This window comes from Megascapheus bottae, chromosome 7, assembly GCF_031878675.1.
Source record: "Megascapheus bottae isolate mThoBot1 chromosome 7, mThoBot2.hap1, whole genome shotgun sequence".
Taxonomy (NCBI): Eukaryota; Metazoa; Chordata; class Mammalia; order Rodentia; family Geomyidae; genus Megascapheus; species Megascapheus bottae.
The window spans coordinates 46,683,869-46,709,653 of record NC_143515.1 but is presented as its reverse complement, the minus strand read 5'-3'; the positions used below and the strand labels follow the sequence as shown (position 1 = coordinate 46,709,653).

The 25,785-nt window shown below is 41.0% G+C and overlaps 1 protein-coding gene across 1 annotated transcript in view; it reads left to right on the top strand.

Annotated features, from left to right (window-relative positions):
• Positions 1 to 14: 14 nt before the first annotated feature.
• Eml6 (EMAP like 6) overlaps positions 15 to 25,785 on the top strand; it is a 223,555-nt gene continuing 197,784 nt past the window's right edge. The window contains exon 1 of the mRNA XM_090336920.1: positions 15 to 355. Coding sequence (XP_090193046.1) covers positions 159 to 355 — 197 coding nt within the window. The 5' untranslated portion in view covers positions 15 to 158. The remainder of the gene's footprint in view (positions 356 to 25,785) is intronic.

The following is a 25,785-nucleotide window of genomic DNA, read 5'->3' as shown; positions in this document are numbered from 1 at the left end:
GTGCCTGTGCGTCGCCGCGGAAATCAGCGCTGGGCGCTGCACGCTGAGCCCTTGCAGGTCCGCAGCAGCCCCAGCCTCGGCGAGGACCGGCCCGGCGCGGAGGGGACACGGACCCGCACGCGGAGGGGAGGCCGGGGAGCCAGCGGGGTCGGCTTATCATGGCGGATCGGACAGCTCCCAGCTGCCAGCTGCGGCTGGAGTGGGTGTACGGGTACCGGGGTCACCAGTGCCGCAACAACCTGTACTACACCGCCGGCAAGGAGGTGGTCTACTTTGTGGCTGGGGTCGGGGTGGTGTACAACACCCGCGAGCACAGCCAGAAATTCTTCTTGGGACACAACGACGACATTATCAGGTAAGGGGGTGGTGGACCCGGGCGGTGGGAGGTGGAGAATCGAAGGGTGGGCAGAAAAAAACAACAAAAAAACAGCGGACCAGTTGGGCTTTTGCAGAGTCAGATCGGGGCGCCCCGTGGAATAAAGGATTCTTCTCTGGGCCCGCATGGAATTACAGAAGAGCTACTGATTCTAGGGCTAGGGCCCAAATGGGGCGGTGGGGGTCAATGGGGGCAGTGGAGAGGGAGAGATTTCTTATTTCTCCTGCTTGAGTGCTGGATGCTTTCTGTTGTTCTTTCCTGCTACAAGTGGAGGGTAACTGTCTCCTTCCTCCCTATTAGGTAAATGGCTGGAATAGTGGAACCAGCAGTGGAATTGGGTGGTATCCTTGAGGGGCTCCTCAGCAAGCAAGAGGATTTTAAATTCCAAAGATTTTTTTTTTTGCCACGGGCAGTTTGTAATTATAATCTCAGATACTTTGGACCTGGGAAATTTCTGTGTTGGATGGAGAGTTCGTTCTCTGATATTTTCAGCCAGCAGTATTTTCACACTTACACACTACACGGATCTCTCACAACATCACTGGGTTTATAAAAGGCTGGCAGCTGCAGGACCACAAAATCCTCCCCATAGAATGCTCAGTATTTGGTAGTGGAAGATCCAGGACTGGTCGGTAGAACTCCATGGACTGAATAGCCCTGTTAAGGGCACTGATGGTTAAATGGAAGGGGGCGCACATTTTATGCTATCCCCTGGGCTTCTATGACCAAACAAGGTCTGGTCCAGATGCTGCTGTTCCCAGGGAATCCCTTTCTGCCTCTGGCAATTAAAGGTTTCCGTGATGGGAACTTCTACTCAGGGAAAACAACGTGCAGCTGACAGAGACCCTATTTGTGTGTTTCATTGAGAGAAAGCATCTTCTATCCCATTTTCAGAATATTACTACTTTTGCTCTAAGTTTTCCTTTTACAATAAAAGAATCAATAGCAGAACTGGGTGGCACCTCCATCGAGGTGGTGTCTTGTCTTATGGTTCTAATTTCTCAATGGGAAGGATAATGAGAGAAATCTTTTCCCCTTATCAATATGCTTGTATTCTGAGCCTTGTTTCTTGAGGCTAAAAGTCTAACGATTGCTTTAGAAGGTAAAACCCTAATGTTTGAAGACACAGAAAAATATTGTAAAAAAAACCTTCCATGTTAGCAGATGAAGAATTGAAATACCCGGAGCTCTCACGTTCTCAAGGTTTGGTGGGACTGACATGCAAAAACTTTCTCCATATCACAAAAGATATGCCAGCCTTTTTCATCTCTCCCTGATATGGTAATGATGTGACTGGGACATCCTTCCTTAGTTCAGCCTGCAGATTTTGCTTCTCTTAATTGCTAGGCTGATTATTAGAGTCACAGGTGCAAATGATTAACAGTGACTCATGAAAAGGTTGGATGTTTAAAAATTTAAACCCATTATGTTTTTGCTCTTGTCTGTCTTAATGCAGGGCTTTCCATTACAACATCAAAATAAGATGTGGTCCTTTGGGGGGAGAGAATGGCAATTAAACAAAAAATTCCCTGGGGTTAGATAATATTGATGTGACAGTTCACTGAACTATATTGAAGATTTGAACTCTTAATTCTACTTTCTCTAATAGGGAAAAATCAAATACACAGTTGAAACAGAAGGTGGGAGAAGGGTGGAGCTGCAGTATGACAAGCAGCTGTGCCTAGTTGGATTCTATTGAGTGCTTAAGAAACTCAAATTTGAAGAAAAAGTGAATGAAGTTCAGAGACCTTTAACTGATGAAAAGGAAAAAAGTGTATCTTAAGGTGATGGATGATGTCTCTGCTGAATACTGACATAGTAACACATGTTTTCAGAGAGAGGTCTTTGAATTCTTCATGATGTTTAGTTGAGTCTTAGGTCTGTAGACAGGCGAGCTGAGGTTTCTAATATCCATGTCTTTGCACAAAAGGAACAAAATGAAGTTTAATGGGCTAAAACCCACAAACTATGTATCTTTATGAAATTAAGAGCCATAAAATTGGAATACTTATGCTGTCACTTTGCATTTTCTTACATATGTGACTATCTTAACCCAGTGAAGGCCTTGCACAAGCCACAGCATATCTTTATGCATTTCAACTCGTTTATGTGTATGGTAGACATAATTTAGGTAGATCCCAGTACTCTACTATTTTTCCAATTGAGAAATTGAAGTTCGGGGCCGGGAATTTGGCCTAGTGCTTAAAGTGCTTGCCTAGCATGCATGAAGACCCGGGTTCGATTCCTTGGTACCACATATAGAAAAAAGCTGGAAGTGGTGCTGAGGCTCAAGTGGTAGAGCTCTAGCCTTGAGAAAGTTCAAGGACAGTGCTCAGGCCCTGAGCTCAAGCCCAGGACTGGCAAAAAAAAAAAAAAAGAGAAATTGAAGTTCATTATTGAGGGGAGGATAATAAGCTAAGGTTGCTAAGGTTTCAATTCAGAGTCATTTGAACTTTTTGGAATAGTACCTGAACATGAAAACTTCTTGCTCTTGATTGTGTCAAATGTGAGCACAAGTAATTGTCCATTTGATTTGAAAACCTGTTCATATGCATGCATTTCCTACTGCTTGATTTTGTGTGTGTGTGTGTGTGTGTGTGTGTGTGTAGCTTTGCCTAGAATATTAGCATGACCAACTTTGCTAACACACTCCATTTTATGAAACTGTGCCCTCTGAGATCATGACAAACCTTCATAATGATGTAGGATTTGGCAGAGCTCATTAGAGCTCAACATATGTCCTCTTTTTTGACAGGCTGTGTATTTAAATCAGATTTTTAGAAATGATGGTGCATGAGATTTATTGGACATAGAGGTTTAATTTTCTTCTCTTGAATGATTGCTTTTCAGTGCAGATTACAGATTAGAAAATGATGCCATATTTTAGCCTTGATAAAGGCTAAACCATGGGATGAGACAGGTATCAATAGCATTCTTGCTTTTGGGTTAACTGTAGGATTCAAATTAGGGATTGAAGGCTAGGACAGTATAGGCTTCTGCTTCAGAGAACACATGCCTGAAGGTAGGTAAATGAAAGGAAAGTCATGATAAATTCACAGCAACTCCCATTTAGATATTTGATCTTGTCCACTCCGGATCTCAATATTGCTGCTGGATCATTTCCATTTGTAGATAGTTCTCTCCTCTGGATAGTTCTCATCTCTTGGTAGTTCCAACTTCTGGATAGTTCCTACCTCTGAATAATTTGTCTTTCTGTTTAATTCTCTCATGTTTCAGGGCTCTGTTGCAAGGGATTCTATTAGCAGTGTTATTTTAAGGGAAAGAATACTGACTTCAACATCACCAGTTTATGGGTATGAACCCCACTTTGCCATTTGCTGGAGGCATCCACTGACTGGTGTGACCTCTCAGGGCCTTGTGCATTTGTGAATGGAGTGACAACATCTAAAACTGCAGAGTTGTTAGAAATAGTCATCTGTAAAAGGTTTAGTGTGAGGTCATGCCCTTGGTTGGTTCTCAACAAGCATTCTTCATTACTGTTTAAGTAAAACCATGCAGACCACAACCAAAACAGTTCTCAGCTTTCTCAATTTTACATTTCTCTCACTAACATTTTATGTGTATGTTTTGCTTAAAAGAATAATGGGCTGCTTTCTTCCTATTTTCCATATAATGTGATTATTCTGCTCTTCCCTGACACATACTGTAATGACTTAGCTTTTTCCTCCTTTCTCTTCTGCCTCTGTCCACTCCATCTATAAGTTGGGTGGCTGAGCAAACAAAATGATTTCTTACTAATAAATGGAGTTTGTAGGTATCTAATTGATAGTTTGTGGTGAAGATTATAGACAAGGTGCCCATGTTGTTTGGAAATATGAGCGCCTACCAGGGGGGTCTGTCTGTGCATATTGCAAGGTGCCATCTGCGTCAGTCTTGCTTTTGTCGTGTAACCATTTGCCATCCTCAGAGGAAGGATGTCAGCACTTCTGAAGTCCTGCATCCTTTCTGACCAACGTTGCGCAGTTGCTATGCATTTAGTGTCATTCTTTCATTTTGAGTATTTTCCTTTACGAGTGGACACGAGTTCCTTGATGCTAGGAATGAACCTTAGCACTAAACAAAGCTAAGTGTGTGCATGGATTGATTGTTTCCATTCTTTTACCTGCTCTGTAAAGGAGGAGGTAGTGTTACCGTCTCCTGGCGAGGCAGCAGGCATAGAAATGTGAAGGGTCTTGCCCTTCATCCCTATCAAGCTGATTATAGAATGGGATGTGAACCAGATCAGTCTGATTCCAAGGCCTGAAGCTACTACCTCACTGCTTTCTGGTCTCTTGTCTTAGATATTATGGTTCCTACCTTAATGTGACTAGCTAGAATTCAATGAGTTTATCCTTATCTCAACTTTATCTGGTAGTCTATAAATCCTATGCTTTATTCAAGAGTACTTGAAACAGATTGCTAGAATTCAGTCTAGATATGTACTCATGTTCAAGTTCACTTTAAGAACATCACCAGTGTTGAAGCAATGACCTGAAACGATCTACTAGAGATGTTTAATTAAATATGTTTTAAAATTCTGAATTGTGACATGCTAAAATAATCTAGAGCTGAAAACAAAGCTGAACTTGTTGGTTTGAAGAGAGCAGTTTGAGCACCATGGTTGGGCCTAGGGTAAGAAGTAAACTGGTCATCCTCTGACCAGTTTGAAGGAGAGAAACAGAGATGGGTAAAGAATTAAATTCTGAGCTTGAGATGTAGCTCTGTAGTAGAGCTTAGTTTATGTATAAGACACCAAGTTCAATCTCCAGTACTATAAAAAAAAAGAAGTCTTGCCACTCAGACAAGGGCATGAATAAGAGTGGGAAAGAAACTTGTTATTAAAGGCAAGGTCTTGTTATGTTGCCTAGGCTTAAAAAAAATCTTTAGTATATGAGCCTTGGAGTGGCTAAGCTGGTGTGATAGCATTGAGCAGTATCTCCAGTTCTCCCAGGCTTGCCTTAAACTTGAGATCCTTCTACCTCAGCCTCCTGAATACTGGGATTACAGGCACACACTACCATACTCAGGTGCAAAAGCTCTTGATGAAAACATGTGATCTGTTTATAAATGGTCTTATTATTAATGAGTTACTGGTGCATTTGATGGAATAATAAATTATTTCTCTAAGTTGGTAGTCACACATACCTGCATGCACGCGTGCGTGCATGCGCGCACGTGCGTGTGCGTGTGTGTTTGTGTGTGTGTGCACGCGCATGCCAATTCTGGGACTTGAACTTGGGGTCTGGAGTTGTCTTGACCATTTGTACTCAAGGGTAGCCCTTTACCAATTGATCCACAGCTAATTGGACATAACTGAATAGATAATTGGAGGATGCATAATTTGGTAGATAATTGGATTATCTCAGAACAAAGATACTCAGATCATGGCCCCCTAAGTAGATAGGATTATATACATGAGCTACCAGTGACAGGCTTATTCTTTAAGTTTTATTCCTCCTCATTAGTTTATTCACTAGGAACACATATGTAAAATGTGTCAGGTGCAGTTGGTACAGCAGGTGTCAAGACAAAGCTCCTGCTCCCTTGAAGTTTGTATTCTGGTGGGGAGAGGGCCACAATGCATGAAGGAAACAGGTGGCTATGGATGGTAACACATGCCGGAAGGGAGTAGTCACAAGTGCTAGACTGTGTGTCTTGGAGTAACCTTAGGTAAGGTTTCCAAAGCAGCTGTTGAGGGGAAGTGTCATTAAGCTGTGGTCTGAGGGGTGAAAAGAGGCAGATGGATACAGATGTGATGATGGAGGAGATAGCATGTGCAGAGACATCAGGGTGGGAATATCTATCATGTGCCCAGAATTCTGGTATAGATAACCAGAGAGACCAAGGTCATCATGGTTCTCATCCAGGTCACTGATGCCTCATGGGCTTTGCTTCATATGTCCTAGATTTACTCCATTCAGTGACTGCTGTGAGTATACTTTTTCTTCTCACTTCATGGATCTCAAATTTTAATTCAGAAATATGGCTGTGTTCTTATTTGAAAAACTATGGCTAATACTTTACAGGCTTATTGTTTGAAGATATTGCACTGAATTATCCTATGTTATGAGGGATCACATCTATCCCAGCCACACCAATGGCCTGTGAGATGCTGTGGGAAGCAAAAGGCTGTTCTGTGGGCCATCTCCAAGCAGGGTGATCCTCTGGTTTCCCCTTTATCCCAGAATGTGTATCTGAACACCTTTGTAATAACCATACAATGATACTGGAAGACTTGACTGACTGACTGGTTCTACTCTGAGGCTGACATACCCAGTAAGATGATATGATCAAAAACACAATAAGTCTTGGCAAAGGTATGGAGAAACTGGAACTCTGATACACTAATGGAACTACAGAATGGAATGGCTGCTTTGGAAGTGCTTCAAAAGATCAAACAGAGTGCCTATAGGACCCAGAAATTGTACTTGTAATTATACACCCAAGAGAGTGGAAAACATATGTCCATTTCTTACAGTGACTGCTTGGTTTTTTGATATATGGAGGGCTTGGAGTTTGGCCTAGTGGTAGAGTCCTTGCCTACTATGCACAAAGCCCTAGGTTCAATAACTTGGTACCACATACACAGAAAAAGTCCGAAGTAGCGCTGTGGCTTAAGTGGTAGAGTGCTAGCTGTGGGCAAAAAGAAGCTCAAGGACAGTGCCCAGGCCCTGAGTTCAAGCCCAGGACTAGCAAAAAAATAAATAAAAATGTATAATTAAAAAAAAGGAAGCCGGGCGTCGGTGGCTCACACCTGTAATCCTCAGGAGGCTAAGATCTGAAGATGGTAGTTCAAAGCCAATCCTGGGCACAAAGTCCGTGAGACTCTTGTCTCCAACTAACCCCCAGAAAACCAGAAGTGGCACTGTGGCTCAAAGTAGAGCACTAACCTTGAGCTGAAGAGCTCATGGACAGCACTCAGATCCAGAGTTTTAGCCCTGTGAGTGACAAAAAAAAAAAAAAAAAAAGGAACAGTGAGCGAAGTGCCAACAATAGACTATCAATTCAAAGGTACAACGAATATATGTATCATAAATACATCCATACATGATTAAAAGTCTGTCTTCTAGCTTACAACACATTCTGGGTTGAAAACACACTTGTCTCTGGAGCTCTGAAATAGTGACATTCAAAATGCTGTTGTTAGGGCCGGGAGTTTGGCCTAGTGGTAGAGTGCTTGCCTAGCATGCACGAAGACCTGGATTCGATTCCTTGGTACCACATACATAGGAAAAAGCCGGAAGTGGTGCTGAGGCTCAAGTGGTAGAGCTCTAGCCTTGAGAAATCCCAAGAACAGAGCTCAGTCCCTGAGCTCAAGCCCGGAACTGGCAAAAAAAAAAAAAATGCTGTTGTTAGAAATTTGACTTGAGGAGCAGCAGCATTACCTAAGAGCTGGTCCTTGAAGAATGCCAGACCACACTCCAAACCTACTGATCCAGATGCCGGGCTTTAGCAGGTAGCCAGGTGCCTTTAACTGGTTATTCTAAAAACTTTTTGGCATTTTTATTATCTTTAAATAGTTGTACAAAGAGGACTGAATTCAACATATCAATTCTCTCGAAATGTTACCTTCAATTAAGAGAAATACACATGTCACATGTTCCTCTGGCCAGGAGTTTGGCCTAGTGGTAGAGTGCTTGTGTAGCATGTGTAGCATGCACAAAGACCCAGGTTCGATTCCTCGGTACCACATACATAGAAAAAAACCAGTAGTAGTGCTGAGGCTCAAGTGATAGAGTTCTAGCCTTGAGAAAGTCCAAAGACAGTGCTCAGGCCCTGAGCTCAAGCCCAGGACTGGCAAAAGAAAAGTATTCACGAGTCTGAATGTAGATCTTTCCCCCCATTTCATCAGCTGTACAAAATAATGGGCTTCAACAATGTTGTTGGTCATGGGGCTTGAACTCAGGTCCTGGACACTGTCTTTGAATGGTGATCCTTAGATCTCAGCCTCGTGAGTAGCTAGAATTACAGGTGTGAACCACTTTTTGGTCGGTTATGGGGCCTGAATTCTGGGCCTGGGCACTTCCTGAGCTCAAAGTTAACTCTCTACCACTTGAACCACAGTGCCAGTTCCCCTATCCCTAGTCTTTATATTAGTTTTGCTTAATTCCCCCAAATGATTCCTTTTTGGAAATGAATTCATAGATTTCTGCCCTTCTGTGAATATGGGTCTTTTGAAGTGGTGATGGTATGGAAAACAAAAAGGCTCACTTTCTTTTTTTTTGTTTGGTTCGTCGTGGGACTTGAACTCTGGGCCTGGATTCTGTCCCTGAGCTCTTCAGCTCAAGGCTACCACCCTACACTTTGAGTCACAGTGCCACTTCTGGTTTTCTGGTTAATTGGAGATAAGAGTCTCAAGATCTTGAGTGCCTGGGCAGCTTTGAACCGTGATCCTCAGGTCTCAGCCATCTCTGCCTCCTGAGTAGCTGGGATTACAGGTGCGAGCCACCCACCGTCTGAAAGGCACACTTTTATCATACTTCCTTCCCCCAAAGGAAGCAGGCTTCTGGATAGATTTGGTGTAGAAGCTGACCAGTTTGGGAATTTCCCATCAGCACAGAAGAGCAATCACAGGGCTATTCTGTTTTCCTTTAATTGGCATTTAATTGTGTTACCAAGACATTATTCTGGGTTCATTGCTAATTAATTTTAGGAGTAAGAATGAAACAAGATTTACAAGTAAAAGGATGTCTTTTAAGTAAGGGATTTCAGTTGTAAGAAACCAAAACTTTTTCAAAGAAGCCCAGTTAAAGCAGGAAAATGTTTTGATCTTTGTTAGAAGGGAGTGTGGCTGTCTCTCAGCCATTGCACAGATACCAGGCAGCTTGTCTTTTCCTACTTCTTTCTCTTATACGTGTCCTCATGCTTCTCAAGGATTCACATCTCTGCCCTCTGAACAGTGTAATCTGTCTTAGCACCCATGACTAGATTCAAACTCAATCTTTTGAGTTTTAATTCCAAAGTCCTAGGACAGAGAATAAAATTGATTTAGCATGCTCAAGATGTGCACCCAGTGCAATCACCTGTAGCCTGGAGGAGGAACTGTTTCAAAGGACTTCCCTTTTAAGGAAGATCATCTACTAAGAGCAGGGCTATTGGACTGAGGAGGAGTGGACTGCAGCTTTCTGTAGGAGATGGGCAAGAAGAGGACAGATGAGAAAGACTGAGTGGAGGACAAAAAGTAGAGAAAGGGATATAAATAGAACTGAAATTCAGAATATATCTCATATACTGTGGAATTTTCAGTCTCAGAAGTGGCCATGTTAGGGTGGCTTTAGGAGGTACTAACTTGTCTCTGCACATGCCTTTTTGGCTGCCTGAAAGGACAACTTATTTTTCTACTGGTGCAGTCTTTTCCTTCCTCCAGTCTCAAAGTAAGTGTCATATCTTCCTGAAGTTAGAGGACCTGACAGCTCCACATTGTTTTAGGCCCTTCGTTTTCTGTGTGTCCCTACCATAATGCATGTTCCTCCCTTATTGAGCCATTGTATCAAATTTCCTCCTGTCTTTAGCTCCAGGCCTAGCCCCTTGTGATGGACAAAGTAAGTGAACTAAAGTGTTTTTGTTTCTTCATATTTGAAATTACTCATAAGAACTAAGGTTTGGGGCCGGGAGTTTGGCCTAGTGGTTAAAGTGCTTGCCTAGCATGCATGAAGACCCGGGTTCGATTCCTCGGTACCACACACATAGAAAAAAGCCGGAAGTGGTGCTGAGGCTGAGGTGGTAGAGCTCTAACCTTGAGAAAATCCAAGGACAGTGCTCAGGCCCTGAGCTCAAGCCCAGGACTAGCCAAAAAAACAAAAAAAAACAAAAACAAAAAAAACAAAAAATAAAGAACTAAGGTTTGAAATAGGGGAGAAGTTTCTATTGAACTCACTTTATATATTGTAGGGAGTAACTTCAGAGAGCATTCTCCTCCTCCTCATCCTCCTCCTCCTCTTCTCCCCATCTTCTTTTTCCTTCTTCATCTTTTTGTGCCTGTCCTGGGGCTTGAACTCAGGACTTGGGCAGTGTTCCTGAACTTTGTGCTCAAGGCTAGCACTCTGTTTCTGGCTTTTTTGGGTATGTGTAGTTACTTCGAAATAAGAGTTTCATTGACTTTCCTACCCAGTCTGGCTTCAAACTTCAGTCTTGTGATCTCAGTCTCCTCTTCTCCCCCTTCTCCCACCTCTTCCTCCTCCTTCTCTTTCTTCGTCTTCTTCCTTCTTCCCACTGATGGAAATATGACCAATTATTCAGTGTTCTTAATTGAACATCGAATTCCATTTGACTTCTTCCCTCTACTGCTTTGTTTATGACCATTGAAAGAAGGGATTTCTGTTGAAATAACACCTTAGATCTCATAATGAATGAAATACTTGTTTGTGTTTTTGACAGAATGTCATCTTATAATGAATGAGCTAGGCTCTCACTAGGAGTTCAAGCTAGCCTCTAACTTGAGATCTTCTTGCCTTTGCCCCTGGTATCAGGGCCTCACACTTGCTAGGCCAACATGATACTCCTTCATTTACACCCCATTCCTCCAAAGGATTATAAGGAAGCTGAAAAATTCCTGTCACCTCTGACACCTAGCTGTCTTACTGACATGGCTGTTATAATGTTGTTGAATAATACATTTCCCATGTGTCTGTGGCAATACTGGTATAAATAAACCTTTTGTACTTCCAGTTGTATAAAAGTATGGACATATACATTTACATACAGTATACAACTACTTGATAATAAATGACCATGTTACTGACATTTATGAATAATACAGACTTTTAGTTGTTATTTTAACATACTTTAAAAAAACTTTATGTGAAAATGTTTATTGGGGGGCTGGGGGCGTAGCCTAGTGGTAGAGTGCTTGCCTAGCATGCACAGAGCCCTGGGTTCAAATCCTCAGTACCACATACACAGAAAAAGGCGCTGTGGCTCAAGTGGCAGAGCATTAGCCTTGAGCAAAATGTGTCCAAGGACAGTGCCCAGGCCCTAAGTTCAAGCCCCAGGACTGGCCAGAAAAAAAAGTTTAAGCTGGCACAGCACGGTGGCTCATGCCTAGAATCCTAGCTACTCAGGAGGCTGAGATCTGAGGATCCAGATGCAAAGTCAGCCTGGGCACAAAAGGACCTGAGACTCTTATGTCCAATTAACCTCCAGAAAATGGGAAGTGGGACTTGGCTCAAGGATAGGGTGGTAGCCTTGAGCTGAAGAGCTCAGGCCAAGTTCAAGCCCCATGACCCACCAAAAAAAAAAGTTTATAGTAGCTTTTGCATGTAATTCTAGTTGTTTAGGAGGCTGAGATCTGAGGATTTCAGTACTAAATGAGCCCAGGCAGTGAGAAAAAGTGGAAAAGTAGCTCAAGTGGTAGAACCTTGAGTGGAAAAGCTCAGGGACAGTTCCTAGGTCCTGAATCCAAGCCACAGTATTGAAATACATGCTCATCCATGCGTCTACAAGTACACATGTGCTTCCCCCTCTTCCTCCGCTTTAGTGAAAAGTGACGGCATGCCATGTTCCTCTGGCCACAGCCTGTTAGAATGCATGTCTGCTGCATCTTGTGACAACAGCAGGAAGTCAGGTTGAATGACTGACATATACCATGTAGATTTGTGAAAGTACACCTTATGATGGTCACAGTAACAAAACCACATAATGATTCAGTTCTCACAATGTAGGCCTGCCCTTAAAGTGGGGCATACCTGTATTTGGATAGAGATGTTATTATTATATGTCTAGATTGGTCTCTTGCTCAGGAGTGGGAGTTAGAGTTGTGTGTAGGAGTGGATGAGATAACCCAGAGAATACGGGGAGGGAAAAGAAGAGGGAGCCAATACTTAAGAAAAGACACCAACAGAGAAGGAAATGCTTGTGGACAATGAGAATAGTTGCAGTGGTGAAAAGTTAAACCAAGAAGGTGGAATGCCCTGGAAAACAAGTACAGGGAGGATGTCAGGAAGACAACTGTATCCATAGAATAAGTTTGGTAAAGGGCCCAGTAGGTTGAGTGTTGAAAAAGTTACTGATGAATTGCTTTTACTATATAAATTCTGGAAGGTTTCCCCCCTCCAGATTGTACTTTTATTTGAGACTTTCTGTTGTAAAAGAGTGTCCAAGGGTCATTTCCTTTTAGCTTTACTTTGCTTCTTACATCCCTTTTATATATTTTGTTCAGGCTCCAGTGAGTTTTATGCTGCAGTGATGGTACGTGGTTTCTCAATGACTTTCTATCCCTAGCAGATTAACAATTCCTCCTCCTCCTCTTCCTCCTCCTCCTGCTCTTTCTCTTCTTCCTCTTCCTCCTCCTGTCCTCCTACTCTTCCTCCTCCTTGTTCTTTGCATAACAGGAAATATTGCTAAAGACGTGGATTCTTCATTAAAAATGAAAAGCCTTCCAGGTCTGTTTTGCTGCATCATAGGCACAAGTACAAGCACGTTGACTAGGTCATGTTTATCTGCAAGAGAGCCTGGCCTGCTATTGGTGAATTCCTGTCATCCTTCTTGTCTTGAAAAACTCAGTTTCTGTTCCATGTCATAAAACAACCCACAAAAGGGTGATAAATTCTAGAATATTAGCCTGTAACCCCAGCCACTTGGCAGGCAGAGATTGGAAGAATGGCAGTTCAAGGCAAATGTGACACCTTACTCTGAAAAATCACTAAAGCAAAAAGAGGTGTGTGACTCAAATGGTAGAGTGACTACCTAGCAAGTGAGGCCCTGATTTCAAACCCTGTACTGCTAAACCAAGAATTCTAGTATGTTTTATAATAATTTCCCCCCATAATGCCACCTGGATCCTCCCCCACCCCCACACTATCGGAGTTTTAAACTCAGGGCCTTGTGCTTGACAGGCACAAAGGAGCAAGTTTAGAGCTGGGCTCTCGCAGCTTTTATAATTTCAGTCAGGAGGCTGAGATTTAAGGATCCTGAATCAAAGCCAGACTGAACAGAAAAGCCCATGAGGCTTTATCTCCAATTAACCAAGCCAGAAGTGCAGGTATGGCTCAAGTGGTAGATGTAGGCCTTGAGTGAAAAGGCTTTGAAAATATGAGGCTCTGACATGTATGCCCCCAATACTGATGCATGTGTACACACACGCACACACACACACACACACACACACACACACACACACACACACACACAGGAAAAGATGAGATAATTAAACCCTTGTTTAGTGCTTACTATGTAAGCGACAATGTAAGAAACCTTGAATGCCTGCTCTTTGCCCCCCACTTTCCCATTGTCCATTAGTCACAGTTCAGATGATTTTGTCCTTTCTCTGTCCTGCTTCTCCCTTCATTCTTGCCCCTTGATAGTTGTAGTAGTCTCCATTTGGTCTCCTTGCCTCCACCATCATTCCCCTAGTTCATCCTCTGCTCAGAAACCTGGCTAAATTTCCAGGCATATAGATTTATGAGCCATTACCTAAAGATTCTGATTCAGTAGGTATGAAGCCCCCAGATTTTACGAAGAATTTTTCATATAAACCCAGATAAGTTTGCAGATAAATTATCATACACATGGACACACACACATGCATACTTGTTCTGTTCATTGGGATGATCCAAGGAGCAATGACCGCAGTAGAAAGAATGCACCCAACATACAAAACTGTTTCTAACCATTGTTCACAAGATCAGAAGTCCTCAGAGAAGTGACTTTAGAACTGAGGTTGGAGAGAGCACAAGATGAATCTGGAATGTATTCACATGCTAGGAAGTATAGGGATATTCCCATGGCGCTGACCACGGTCCTCCCACTTAGTGTCCTTCCAGATCTCTACGTGAGACAGATTCATGGGATCTAAAAAATAACTGCAGTGCAGCCATCTCTATAAAGTTCTCTCAGAGTTCTTGAGGTGGAATCAGTCTTTGTTTCTACAGCATTTTCTCTGCACTTCTTTTAGAGCACTTTTCATATTATTCAACTTCCCACTTGTCCATCATTTTGTCCATCATGCCAAAATGGCCAAATGGCCATAGGAGGCCATAGCCTCCTATGTCTTGGAGGTACTTCATGTAGTAAGTAAAGCTAGAACACTAGAACCAGAGTAGGTTAGATTCTGGTTCTGCCATTTAAAAGTTTCTCATTCACCTCAGCTTATTTCCTAGAATTTGACTGGTGATGCAGATAAATAAGTCTTCTGGGAGATTCATCTCCAGGCAGCTTCCAGAGACATTCCTGCTGGTAGCCGTCTGTGTGAGGTCAGAGAAAGCATGTGAAGTGAAAAGGGATGAGAGCCTATGTCAGAGCCATGTGTCACACTCTTTATTGCCTGTAAGTGGTGAGGAAAGGGAAAGGCACACCATGGGTGTTTGAAGCCAAGCCTGGCACAAACATCTCTGCATGTTTTGGTGGGGCTGGTGGTAAAGAGGTCTACTGTGAAAAAGCTCTGTGGAAAAGATGGACGGGGATGGGGGTCTCAAAGAAATTTTATACTTTAGGGAGAGTGGTTTCATTCTAGTGGGACAGGCAGGATGTGGATTGCTAGAACAATAAGAATGAAAATGTGGAGGCAAGAAGAATGTGTTGCCTAATTAGGGCTACATTCCCACATATGGGGGCAGGGAACACCCTGGTATTTGGAAGATTTAAGAGTTGTCTTGCTCATAGGTACCTATTCTAGGAAATTCAGCACCCCCAAAATGCCATCTGTCTGAGTAGTGAAGACTGAATGTACAAGCTGACCATTAACTGAATCTCTTCTCTAAATTATCTTCATCAGAGAATATAGGTCTGAGGCAATAAACCAGGGATTTCAAAAATCTATTTATTGTTTTCTTACCATAGAGGCTTGTGATTTTATCTGGTTTTGTACTGATTTGTTATTTTTAATACCCTATTCTACTTAAGTGTTTTAGCTGAATTAAAAATGAAGAGAGAAAAGTATTTTTTGTTGTTAATTTACATTAATTCAAATTTCATATAATTCAAAGCCTTGCTTTTCTTTTCTGAGTTAGGACAGCAGCGTTTTCTTTTTCTATTATTCTTTTTTTTTTTTCATTTGCCAGTCCTGGGGCTTGAACTCTGGGCCTGAGTGCTGTCCTTGGACTTTTCTCAAGGCTAGAGCTCTACCACTACAGCCACAACACCACTTCAGGCTTTTTCTATGTATATGGTACCAAGGATTCGAACCTAGGTCTTCATGCATGCTAGGCTAGCACGCTACCACTAGGTCAAGCCCCTGGCGCCTGGCAGCTTTTTCTTTAGGTGAGAAGTTTTTGTTTTATGGGAAATAATTGATCTGTCTACAGGCCTATTTAATTCTATACATGTCCTAGTTTCATATAAACCTCAAAAGCTAGCTTCCTGAATGCCATAAAAAAAAGAGGAAATCAAATTTCCAGCAACAAACCAATGAAAGCATCACTCCACCAGAGGTCACCCAGAGGTGCCACTGGAAGGACATAGTTACCAATAGACATCATGCAAGTGGGCAGAGGATGTGTGTGACAGGAGTTTTAACCAAAGGTTAGAAAAGGAACTAATACATTTTGAGAAAATAATACATTTTGGTACATATATATATTACAAATATTATTGAAAGAATCTTAGAACTTTGCCAAATGCTACCACAGTGCTAATGGATAAAATGCTGACTGGTGTTCATGGTGCGACAGTATATGCCGTGACATGGGAGGCTCTGAGCTGGCCAGTATACCTTTTCAACCACAGAGCAAGTGAAGGTAGTAGCTAAGGACATCCTTCTTTGCATGCCAGCGGTGCTTTGTGGGTTCTAAGGTAAATCATCTGCTACACTGATGTTCTGTTAGTGGCAAACGACCACTAACAGAATGACCAAGAAATATACTACAACAGAACCAGATCTCAGAAATTCAGAGTAATGGCTTAGTGGTAGAATGCTTGCCTAGCATGCATGAAGCCCTGGGTTCAATTCCTCTGTACCACATAAATAGAAAAAGCCAAAATTTTCACTGTGTTCAAGTGGTAGAGTGCTAGTCTTACACAAAAGAAGCTCAAGGACAGTGCCCAGGCCTTGAGATCATCAAGCCCCAAGACTGGCAGAAAAAAAAAAAGAAAGAAAAAAGAAATTCTGAATAGTAGACATAAATAAGGTGATATTGAAATTTTTGGCCTTATGATTAGCATTGTATGGAAATTCCAGAAATGGTAGCTGGGTGCAGTAGCTCACATCTATAATCCTAGCTACTCAAGAGGCTGAGATCTAAGGGTCAGGGTTCAAAGTCAACCTGGGAACTAAAGTCTGTGAGACTCTTATCTCCAATTAACCACTAGAAAACTGGAAGTGCTGCTTGGTTCAAGGGATAGGATGGTAACCTAGAGCTGAAGAGCTCAGGGACAACGCTAAGGTCCAGAGTTCAAGCCCCATGGCCAACCAAAAAAAAAAAAAAAAAGGTGATATGGGAATTGTGTACATGTTTGTGAAATGATTGAAAACAAACTCATTAATTCTATGTAATCTGCTATAATCTCCATGTCCCTAGGCTAGAGGAATATGGTATCTATGTCTGAAGCCCATGTAAAGAATGGACTTAAATCCATTACAGGCTCATGCCTATAATGTAACCCCAGGTACTTAGGAGGCTAAAATCTGAGGATTGTTGAAAGCCAGCCCAGGCAGGAAACTCTGTGAGACTTACCTCCAATTAAACCATAGAAAAAGCCGGAAGTGATGCTGTGACTCAGGTGGTTTTGCCTATACCAAAAAGAGCTCAGAGACAGTACCCAGGTTATGTTCAAGCCTCAGGACCAGGAAAAAAAATGGACTTAATTCCCATTTAATACTAAATTAAAAACCCATGCATTGGTGGCTCATGCCTATAACCCTAGCTACTCCAAGGTCAGGTTTCAAAGCCAGCCTGGGCCCAAAAGTCCAGGAGACTCATCTCTAATTAACCACCAGAAAACCGGAAGTGGTGCTATGGCTCAAGTGGTAAAGCAGTAGACAGCCTTAAGCTGAAGAGCTCAGAGACAATGCCCAGGCCGAGTTCAAGTCCCATGACCAAAAAAAAAAAGGAATAAAATAACAATATAAAGCAATGAGGTGGGGGGGGAATTAAAACTTTTAAGTAAATTTATATTAGATTCCTTGTCTTCTTTTATTTGAACCCTAAGCAAAAATTCACTATACTAATTAGCATGATAGATTTTTTTAAAATAATTTTTTATTGTGATTAATAGAAGGGTTACATTATATTCACCAGATAGAAGGTGCATAACTTCACAAACATTGATACCCTTTCTCATGACATGGTCCCTATTTCCCTCCCCCTCACTACCCCCCCCATGCTTATCTTGATTTCCCCCTTCCCTATCCGATTTCAAATAACTAATTAAGCACATATAAAATATAGCATGATAGTTTTTTTATAGAATGTTGTTCATCCTCAAGATATTTGAAGCTGTGAAAAAAAATCTTACAATATAATTGAAAAAATATCAAGCAGTTCTTGTTTCTATTAGTGTACTCACATTAATCATCATTATTTGTGACTATATTATAGAAATATATCCAGAATTACTAATTTACATTAATACTTTACAAACTTGAATCATTATTACTTATTCTCATTTTGAGGGTTGTTAAAATTCTTTAAATTTATAATTTTAGTATGTGCAAGGTGTTCTAGTCATTTAGGAGAGAATGGATTTATTTCAGTGAAGTGCACTGCAAAAATTATAAAGGAGAAGTTTGTTTATTGATTTTTGGCAAGCCACCAAAAGAAATTATTGCTATTCGAACAGAAAATTCAGGAGAAATAAATAGGTAGATGATAGAAAATTATGAAAACTATGATTATATGGTGTCAAAGGAAGATTTAATAAGGTTTCATTTCCTTTGAACACAAATTTGCCCCACTGATTTTGGTGGTTATAAATTTTATGTGACTCACAGTGTAAATTATAAATTATTGCTATTTTTTTTGTTGGTCATGGGCTTGAACTCTGGGCCTATGTGCTGTATCTGAGCTCTTCAACTCAAGGCTTATGCTCTACCACTTGAGCCACTGTGCCACTTCTAGTTTTCTGGCATTTAATTGAAGAATCTCATGGCTTTGAACTGTGATCCTCTGATCTCAGCCTCTGGAGTAGCTAGGATTACAGGAGTAAGCTACTGGGACCTGGCTTATAGATTATTATTAAACAGAGAATCTTATAAGAACCTAGCTGGACTAGGTAGGATGATAGTTTTAGTTTTTCTTTTTGCTGAAGGCCTGAGTTGATCTTGTTCAGCATGTTATCACTATGGGCCTGTGAAGAACACATCCTTGTTGACTTGAATTGACTTTAGAGGCAAGAATTTGCCTGTATTGTGGCTGGTTATTGGATGGATACCTGCAATTCTAGTTTGTCAATTCAATGCTTTTTTTGTGCCTAAGTATTCTTTTTTTAATTAAATGTTTATTTAAAAATATATATCCTTTGGAGCTGAGAGTTTGGCCTAGTGGTAGAGTGCTTACCTAGCATCGATGAAGACTCGTATATGATTCCTCAGTACGACATACATAGAAAAGCCAGAAGTGGTGCTGTGGCTCAAGTGGTAGAGCTCTAGCATTGAGGAAAATGCCCAAGGATAGAGTTTAGGCCGTGAGCTCAAGCTCCAGGACTGGCAAAAAAATACATATATATATATATATATACATTTATATATTATTGTGTGCTAGTGCTTTGCTGAGCATTTTGCATATATTATCTTATTTAATCCTCACAAACTGTTATTGAGGTAGAACCTGTTATTCCCTAAGCTGGGATTTAAACTCAGGTCTCTCTTACCCTTGAATCCATTTACTAGTTTGCTAATTGCCTGGCCTATTTCTGTCACTCATTATCTGATGGTAAGAATCAAAGATGTTTTCCAAAGACAATCTATTGGGACTATCTCTCAAGGTATATTTCTTTGTGGCTGTCGATGTTGATAATGCTGCTGTTGCTGATGATAAAGCTAGACTTCTAAGAACTTCATTTTGATATTAAGCCAAATCAGCATTTTTTCTGGGTGGATTTGCTGAAAGCAAAGATAAAAGTCATTATTATAATTATTTTTGCAAATAGAGGAAAGTATATTGGTGTGTGCTCCTGGACAACCCCCCTGGGCCAACCCAGAGAGGTTGTCCCCATTATTATTATTATTATTATTATTATTATTTTGTACAAGGGGAGATTAGTTCCTCTACATAGAAAAGACAAAGGTTATGACTGAGACACACATAGCCCAGAGCAAGGCCCTACCACAGTGAGTTCCAAGACTGGATATGGTTCACTGTCTGGACATCATAGGCTGACTTCCCAGGATAAGTCTGACTTTTTTTTTCCAATCCTGGGTCTTGAACTCAGGGCCTGGGCACTGCCCCTGAGCTTCTTTTGCTCAACCCTATCACTGGACCACTTGGGCCACAGAGCCAATTCTATCTTTTTCTGTGTATGTGGTACTGAGGAATCAAACCCAGGGCTTTATGAATGGTAGGCAAGCACTCTACCACTAAACCATATTCTCCACCCCGGTCTGACTTTTTGATGTAGAGCAGAAAGAATTCAGTGACATGCAGACCCATGACTTTTAGTTTCTGGAACTAGACTTAGTTTTAGAGCTTCAATGGTCAGCCTGGAAATGTGTTATTTCTAAGTCTCCATGGCCACTTACTGGAGGTACTGGCTCTTCTGGGAAGCCGCTAAGAGTTGGTAAAAAGCCCGGTGCCTGTGGCTCACACTTGTAGTCCTAGCCACTCAGGAGGCTAAGATTTGAGAATCTCAGTTTGAAGCCAGTCCAGGCAGAAAAGTCTGTGACTCATCTCCAATAAACTACTTAGGAAAAACTAAAAGTGGTGCTGTACCTCAAGTGGTAGCACACGAGTCTTGAGCACAAAGAGGCTCAGGGACAGTACCTAGGCCCTGAGTTCAAGCCCTAGGGTTCCCCCCCACCAAAAAAAAAGAGTTGGTGAGAATGGCCATGTCCCAATTTATATTGCTATTGTACAGTGTTTTGGTGATTTGAGACTTGGGGAACAAAGGAATCAAGTAGTTTATGCCACTGGAAAGTTCCAAATTGGTGTTCACATCAGGACCTCAGATTGCCACTGTCAGTGCTTTGATCCCCTCTCCATGTCTTGGCTGCATTGCATTTTGGTCATTGGCTCCATTCTTTCATGCTGACATATTCCTTTCAAACTGAGAGGCTAGATGGTTTGGTGAGGTCATGTCATGAATGGCTTCTGGTTTTCAGACTCTCAGAGAGAGAGAGAGAGAGATGTAAGAAGAAACTGGGAGCTTTTTCAAGTTCAGCTTGTAAAATTGTAGAAAGTAAATTCTGATTGGCCCTGAATAGTCATGTGACCACATATTGGCTACCTAACTACAATAAATAATCATGTTAGGCAGTGTAAGTGCAACTGTGATTGGCAGTCTTCCAGACTTTCAGCCATGTGGGAAAGGAAGGGTTAATTCCTAAAAGAGGGGATAGAGTTATTACCAGGAAAAAGAAATGTTGAGTTTACTAATACTGTATATTCCAGAGTGGTAATAACAGGAAAGCTTGGAAGTGACAAAATATGGAACATGAATTATGCTTAAAAGAACATATTAGACCTATTTATTTATTCCTCTTTGAAGGAAATGATCATCTTCCCCAATATCATTTTGCTTTTTGCCAATCCTGGAGCTTGAACGCAGGACCTGAGCATTATCCTTGGTCTTTTTCAAGGCTAGCACTCTACTATTTGAGCCATAGCACCACTTCTGGCTCTTTCTTGTGTATGTGGTACCGAGGAATTGAACCCAGGGCTTCGTGTATGCTAGGCAAGCACTCTACCAATATCGTTTTTAAAAATTAGTTTTTATTTGAAACAAACAAACAAAGCTTGTGTGTATCTATGGGCCTGTCAAATGATGCTTTGATATGTGCATATATTATATAATGTATACATCAAGTTAAACATCTCTTCAAACGTTTGTCATTTCTTTATGGTGAACCTAAATCTTTTTAGACTGAGGTTCAGAGCCATTTTTATGGCGACACAGACAGTTTACTTGGGCAAAGGGCAGAATAATTGGAAGGCATTAGGCAGCAAGCATGAAGCCTGCTGTTGGATTAGCAGTGTGGATGAGGGAGATTACCTCTGGGCTTTAATTCCTGCAAACATACATATATGAGAGGGAGGATTTTCTTCTTAGTGGAAAGACTGCTGAGAGTAGTAATGAAGAGGAGGCTTCAGAACCAGAGTACTTAGGTACTGAGCAGGTTTATAAGCACTTCAATTTTATTTTTTGCCAGTCCTGGGCCTTGAACTGAGAGCCTGAGCACTGTCCTTGGGCTTTCTCAAGGCTAGCGCTGTACCACCTGAGCCACCACACCACTTCTAGCTTTTTTCTGTATATGGTACAGAGGAATCAAACCCAAGTCTTCGTGTATGGTAGGCAAGCACTCTACCACTAGGCCAAACTCCCATCCCCCAAAGCACTTCAGTTATTTACACAAAAGATAAAAACAGAGCATCTACCTCCAGGAAGAAAAAATCATTGTGTTTAAAAAGAAACATAAAGAACAAACACTGTCTAGCACACAGTAACATCTCCTCCCTTCCTCCCTCCTCAACTTCATTATTAAACTTTAGACTCATTAAAAAAAGGAGGGAGGGGTCAGAAGTGTGGTATAGTGGTAGAGTACTTGCCTAGCATGCACAAAGCCCTAGGTTTGATTCCTTAGTACCACATACACAGAAAAAGTCAAAATTGGTGTGGCTCAAGTAGTAGAATGCTAGCTTTGAGACAGTTCAAGGGCAGTGCCCAGGCCCTGAGTTCAAGCCCCAGTACTGGCAAAAACAAAAACAAAAATGAAGAAAGAAATCACTGCAGTTATTTTGTAGGGTTCTGTGCAGAATTTATTCTTCACTTGAGATAGAATGTGTTATTCTAAAACTTTGCTTTGTTGATTGTACAAAGTGTGCTTTGTCAAATTTATGGTGCCATTTATTGTTACTTTCCTAGCTAAGAAGTGCCTTTCCAATTCCTCTGTGAAAATTAAGGCAGTGTGAGGATTAAGAACAGGATGAGCAGAATGAACAGGATGAGCAGAATGAACAGGATGGCACACACCAGTAATCTAGCTACTCAGGAGACTAAGACCTGAAGAACAGAGTTCAAATTCAGCCTAAGAAAGTAAGTCCATGAGAGTCTTACCTACAATCAACCAGAAAAAAGCTAGAAGTGAAGATGTGATTCAAATAGTAGAGCATAAGCCTTGATTGATAAAGCTCAGAGACAGTGCCAAAGCCCTGAGTTTAAGCCCCAGAATACTCTCTTTTTCTCTCTCTCTCTCTCTCTCTCTCTCTCTCTCTCTCTCTCTCTCTCTCTCTCTCTCTCTCTCTCTCTCTCTCACACACACACACACACACACACACACACACACACATACACATACACACACTAACATGAGACCTTTGTTACTCATTTTTAAGAAATAAGACTGGTGGGCCTTTGGATTTCATTTTGATTACCTGGGTGCTTTAAAAGTATACTTTTACATGTGTAACTATTTTGAATTGGAGCTTCTGTAGTTGATGGATTTGGGCTTTCCTATTGCTTTGTACCTAGATCTCAGGGAATGCACATGCTTAGCTTCCAAAGCTTTGCTGCTAGACACTTTTCACATGTAGTTATGCCATTTTAGATAGCAGTGCTGTATGAGGGTTCTAATTTTCCTGCATCTTGCCAACAATTAATGTTGTTGTCATTTTCAGTTCTAGCCATCTTGGATGATGTAACACATTATTATACTTATTAATTATTGAATCATTAAAAATAATAATATTTTTATACTGTATTTGAAAATTGACCTTCTCCAATGAGTAGTAAATAACTGTGGTATAGGGAGATAATAGGCCTTGAAAGGGATTCACATCCTAATCTCTTAGACCTGTGAAGATGTGATCTGCACAAATGTGATTAAGTTAAGGATCTGAAAATAGGGAGGTAATCCTGGATTATCCCTAAGAATTTCAGGTAATCACAAAGGTCCTTATAAGGGAAAGAGGGGTGGCAGGAGAGTTAGATAAGGAGACTTTAGAGACTCTTGGTTGTTGCTAGGTTGGAGGATAAAAGGGGTCCACTAGCCAAGGAATGTAGGCAGCCTCAAGATTAAAAAAGAAAAGAATATATTTCTCCCTAGAGCTCCCAGAAGGAATGTAGTTTTGAGGACATCTTGGGTTTGCCTCTTGACACTCAGTTGTTTTAAATCACTAAGTGTGTGGTAAGTTACTATTGCACAGCAATAGGAAATTAATGCAGGCAGCTTTTCATATGTTCATCTGGTTACCTGCATTTATTAAGTGTCTGATCAAATCTTTTGACCTTGTAATAACTAGATTGTCTAGTGCCTTTTCTAAGTTATTTTTTTATTAAAGAATTTATTAACATTGATTTTTACATCATATTTTAAATGACATGTTTAACAAACAAGTGTTCAAGAAGGGAATCTCTATATACAATTACTGGCACTTAGTTTTTAGAGCATAATCAAAATTAGGCTAAGGGTTTATATATCACAGATACATATTAATTTATGAAATAAAACATTATATCTATAGAGTTTTTATGTCTATGTAGTTGTGTTTATATTTCCTGTATCATGTCCATGTCATTGGGTATGCAAATATTGAGTCCTCGCTCTTGTACTGTTCGGATCTAATAGCCTTATATTAAGGATACCATGCGTCTTTTGTTGCTTTGGTCTTGACTTGTCTCACTCAACATGATTTGCTCTAGATTCATCCACTTCCTTGCGAATGCCATTATTTTATCTTGTCTGTTGGCTATGTAGAATTCCATTGTATACATATACGACATTTTGTGTATCCATTAATCTTCAGTAGGGCATCTGGATTGTTTCCATTGCTTGGCTATTGTGAATAATGCAGAGATAAACGTAGCTGAGCAGGTGTCCTTATCATATCTTGGGTTATGATGTTCAGGGTAGATGCCCAGAACTGGTATGGCTGGATTGTAGGGAAGGTCAATTTTCAGTTCTTTAAGAAACCTCCATCTAGTGCCTTTTTAAAAAAAAAACTGGAGCTTGAACTCTGACCTGGGTGCTGTCATTTAGCTTTCTTATTCAAGGCTGGCACTCTACCACTTGAGCCACAACCCCATTTCTGCCTTTTTGGTGGTTAATTGGAGGTACAATTCTCTTAGGGTTGGTTAATTGGAGATAAGAGTCACAGAGTTTCCTACCCAGGCCGACTCCCTCTGTCCTCAGATTTCAGTCTTCTGAACAGGTAGGATTACAGGAGTGAGCCACCAGTGCCTGGCTTTTTCCAAAGTTGAACTTTGATATTTTACCACAACTAATTTTTATCTTCTTAGTTTCTAGAAGGACTCCTCAGCTTCTCTGCCTGTCTTGTCTGCCTGTCTGTCTGTCTGTCTGCTTGTCTGCCTGCTGGCCAGCCTTCCTATCTATTGGCATCCTGCTATTTGAACCACAGCTTTACGTCTATCTTTTTGCTGGTTTATTGGAGTTAAGGATCTTACTGACTTTCCTCCTTGATGTGTCTTTGAACTTTGATCCTCACATTTCAGGTTCTAAGTAGCTAGGATTATAGGAGTGAGCCACTGGCACCCAGCTGAGCATTTTTTAACAAACGCATTTTGTGGGGTGTGGTATTATTAATAATGGCACTACCAATTTATTACTGTGGTTGCTTTCTCTGAAAATTTTGGAATTCATGCACAAATGTGACAGTAATGTACCTTTACTTGAGTTTTTTTCCTCTCATTGTTCTGCTCTTTTGGGCCCTTTTAATCTGTGCTCCTTCAGTTCTGGCTTTTTCTTGAATTGCTGCTGTGATAAAGCTTTCCTCCTCATTCTCTCTGCATTTTCTTTTTCAAACTATTCTTTACAGACCTCGGTAATTACAGTCCTATATTACACACCATTGTTACAATTCCTATTTTGTAGTGGATTTTTCCAATTTTATCTTCCAAACCTTCGATTAAATTTTTATTTCTATTATACTTTAAATGTTTTAAAGCTTTTAAGAATTATAGAATATGTGTTATTATTTCTTGTTCTTGTGTCAATAGAATATTTTCTCTCTTATTCTCTAAAATATTATTTTTAAGTTCAATATCTGTTATATGGAGTCTGATTGATATGTCGATATATGCACACAGGATACTGTATTTTCTTTCCTCCCCTCCTTTCTCTGGCCATTTTCAAACAGCATTTGGGTGCCTTTTTTTCTTTTGAGGGTATCAGTTGTGGTGGTTTTTACCATTCTCTGCCCCTTCCAGCTTCTCGTTTTCCTTCCTTTTTGGCTCCATATGTGGTCTCCAATTTTTAGGTTTGTAGCGTTCATTAAAGGTTGGGTAGCTTTGAGTTTCATATGTGTGTAAGCCACTCTCCAGAGAGCTTATTGGAAGTTGCAAAGAGACTTGGCAGTAAGAGAGTAAGG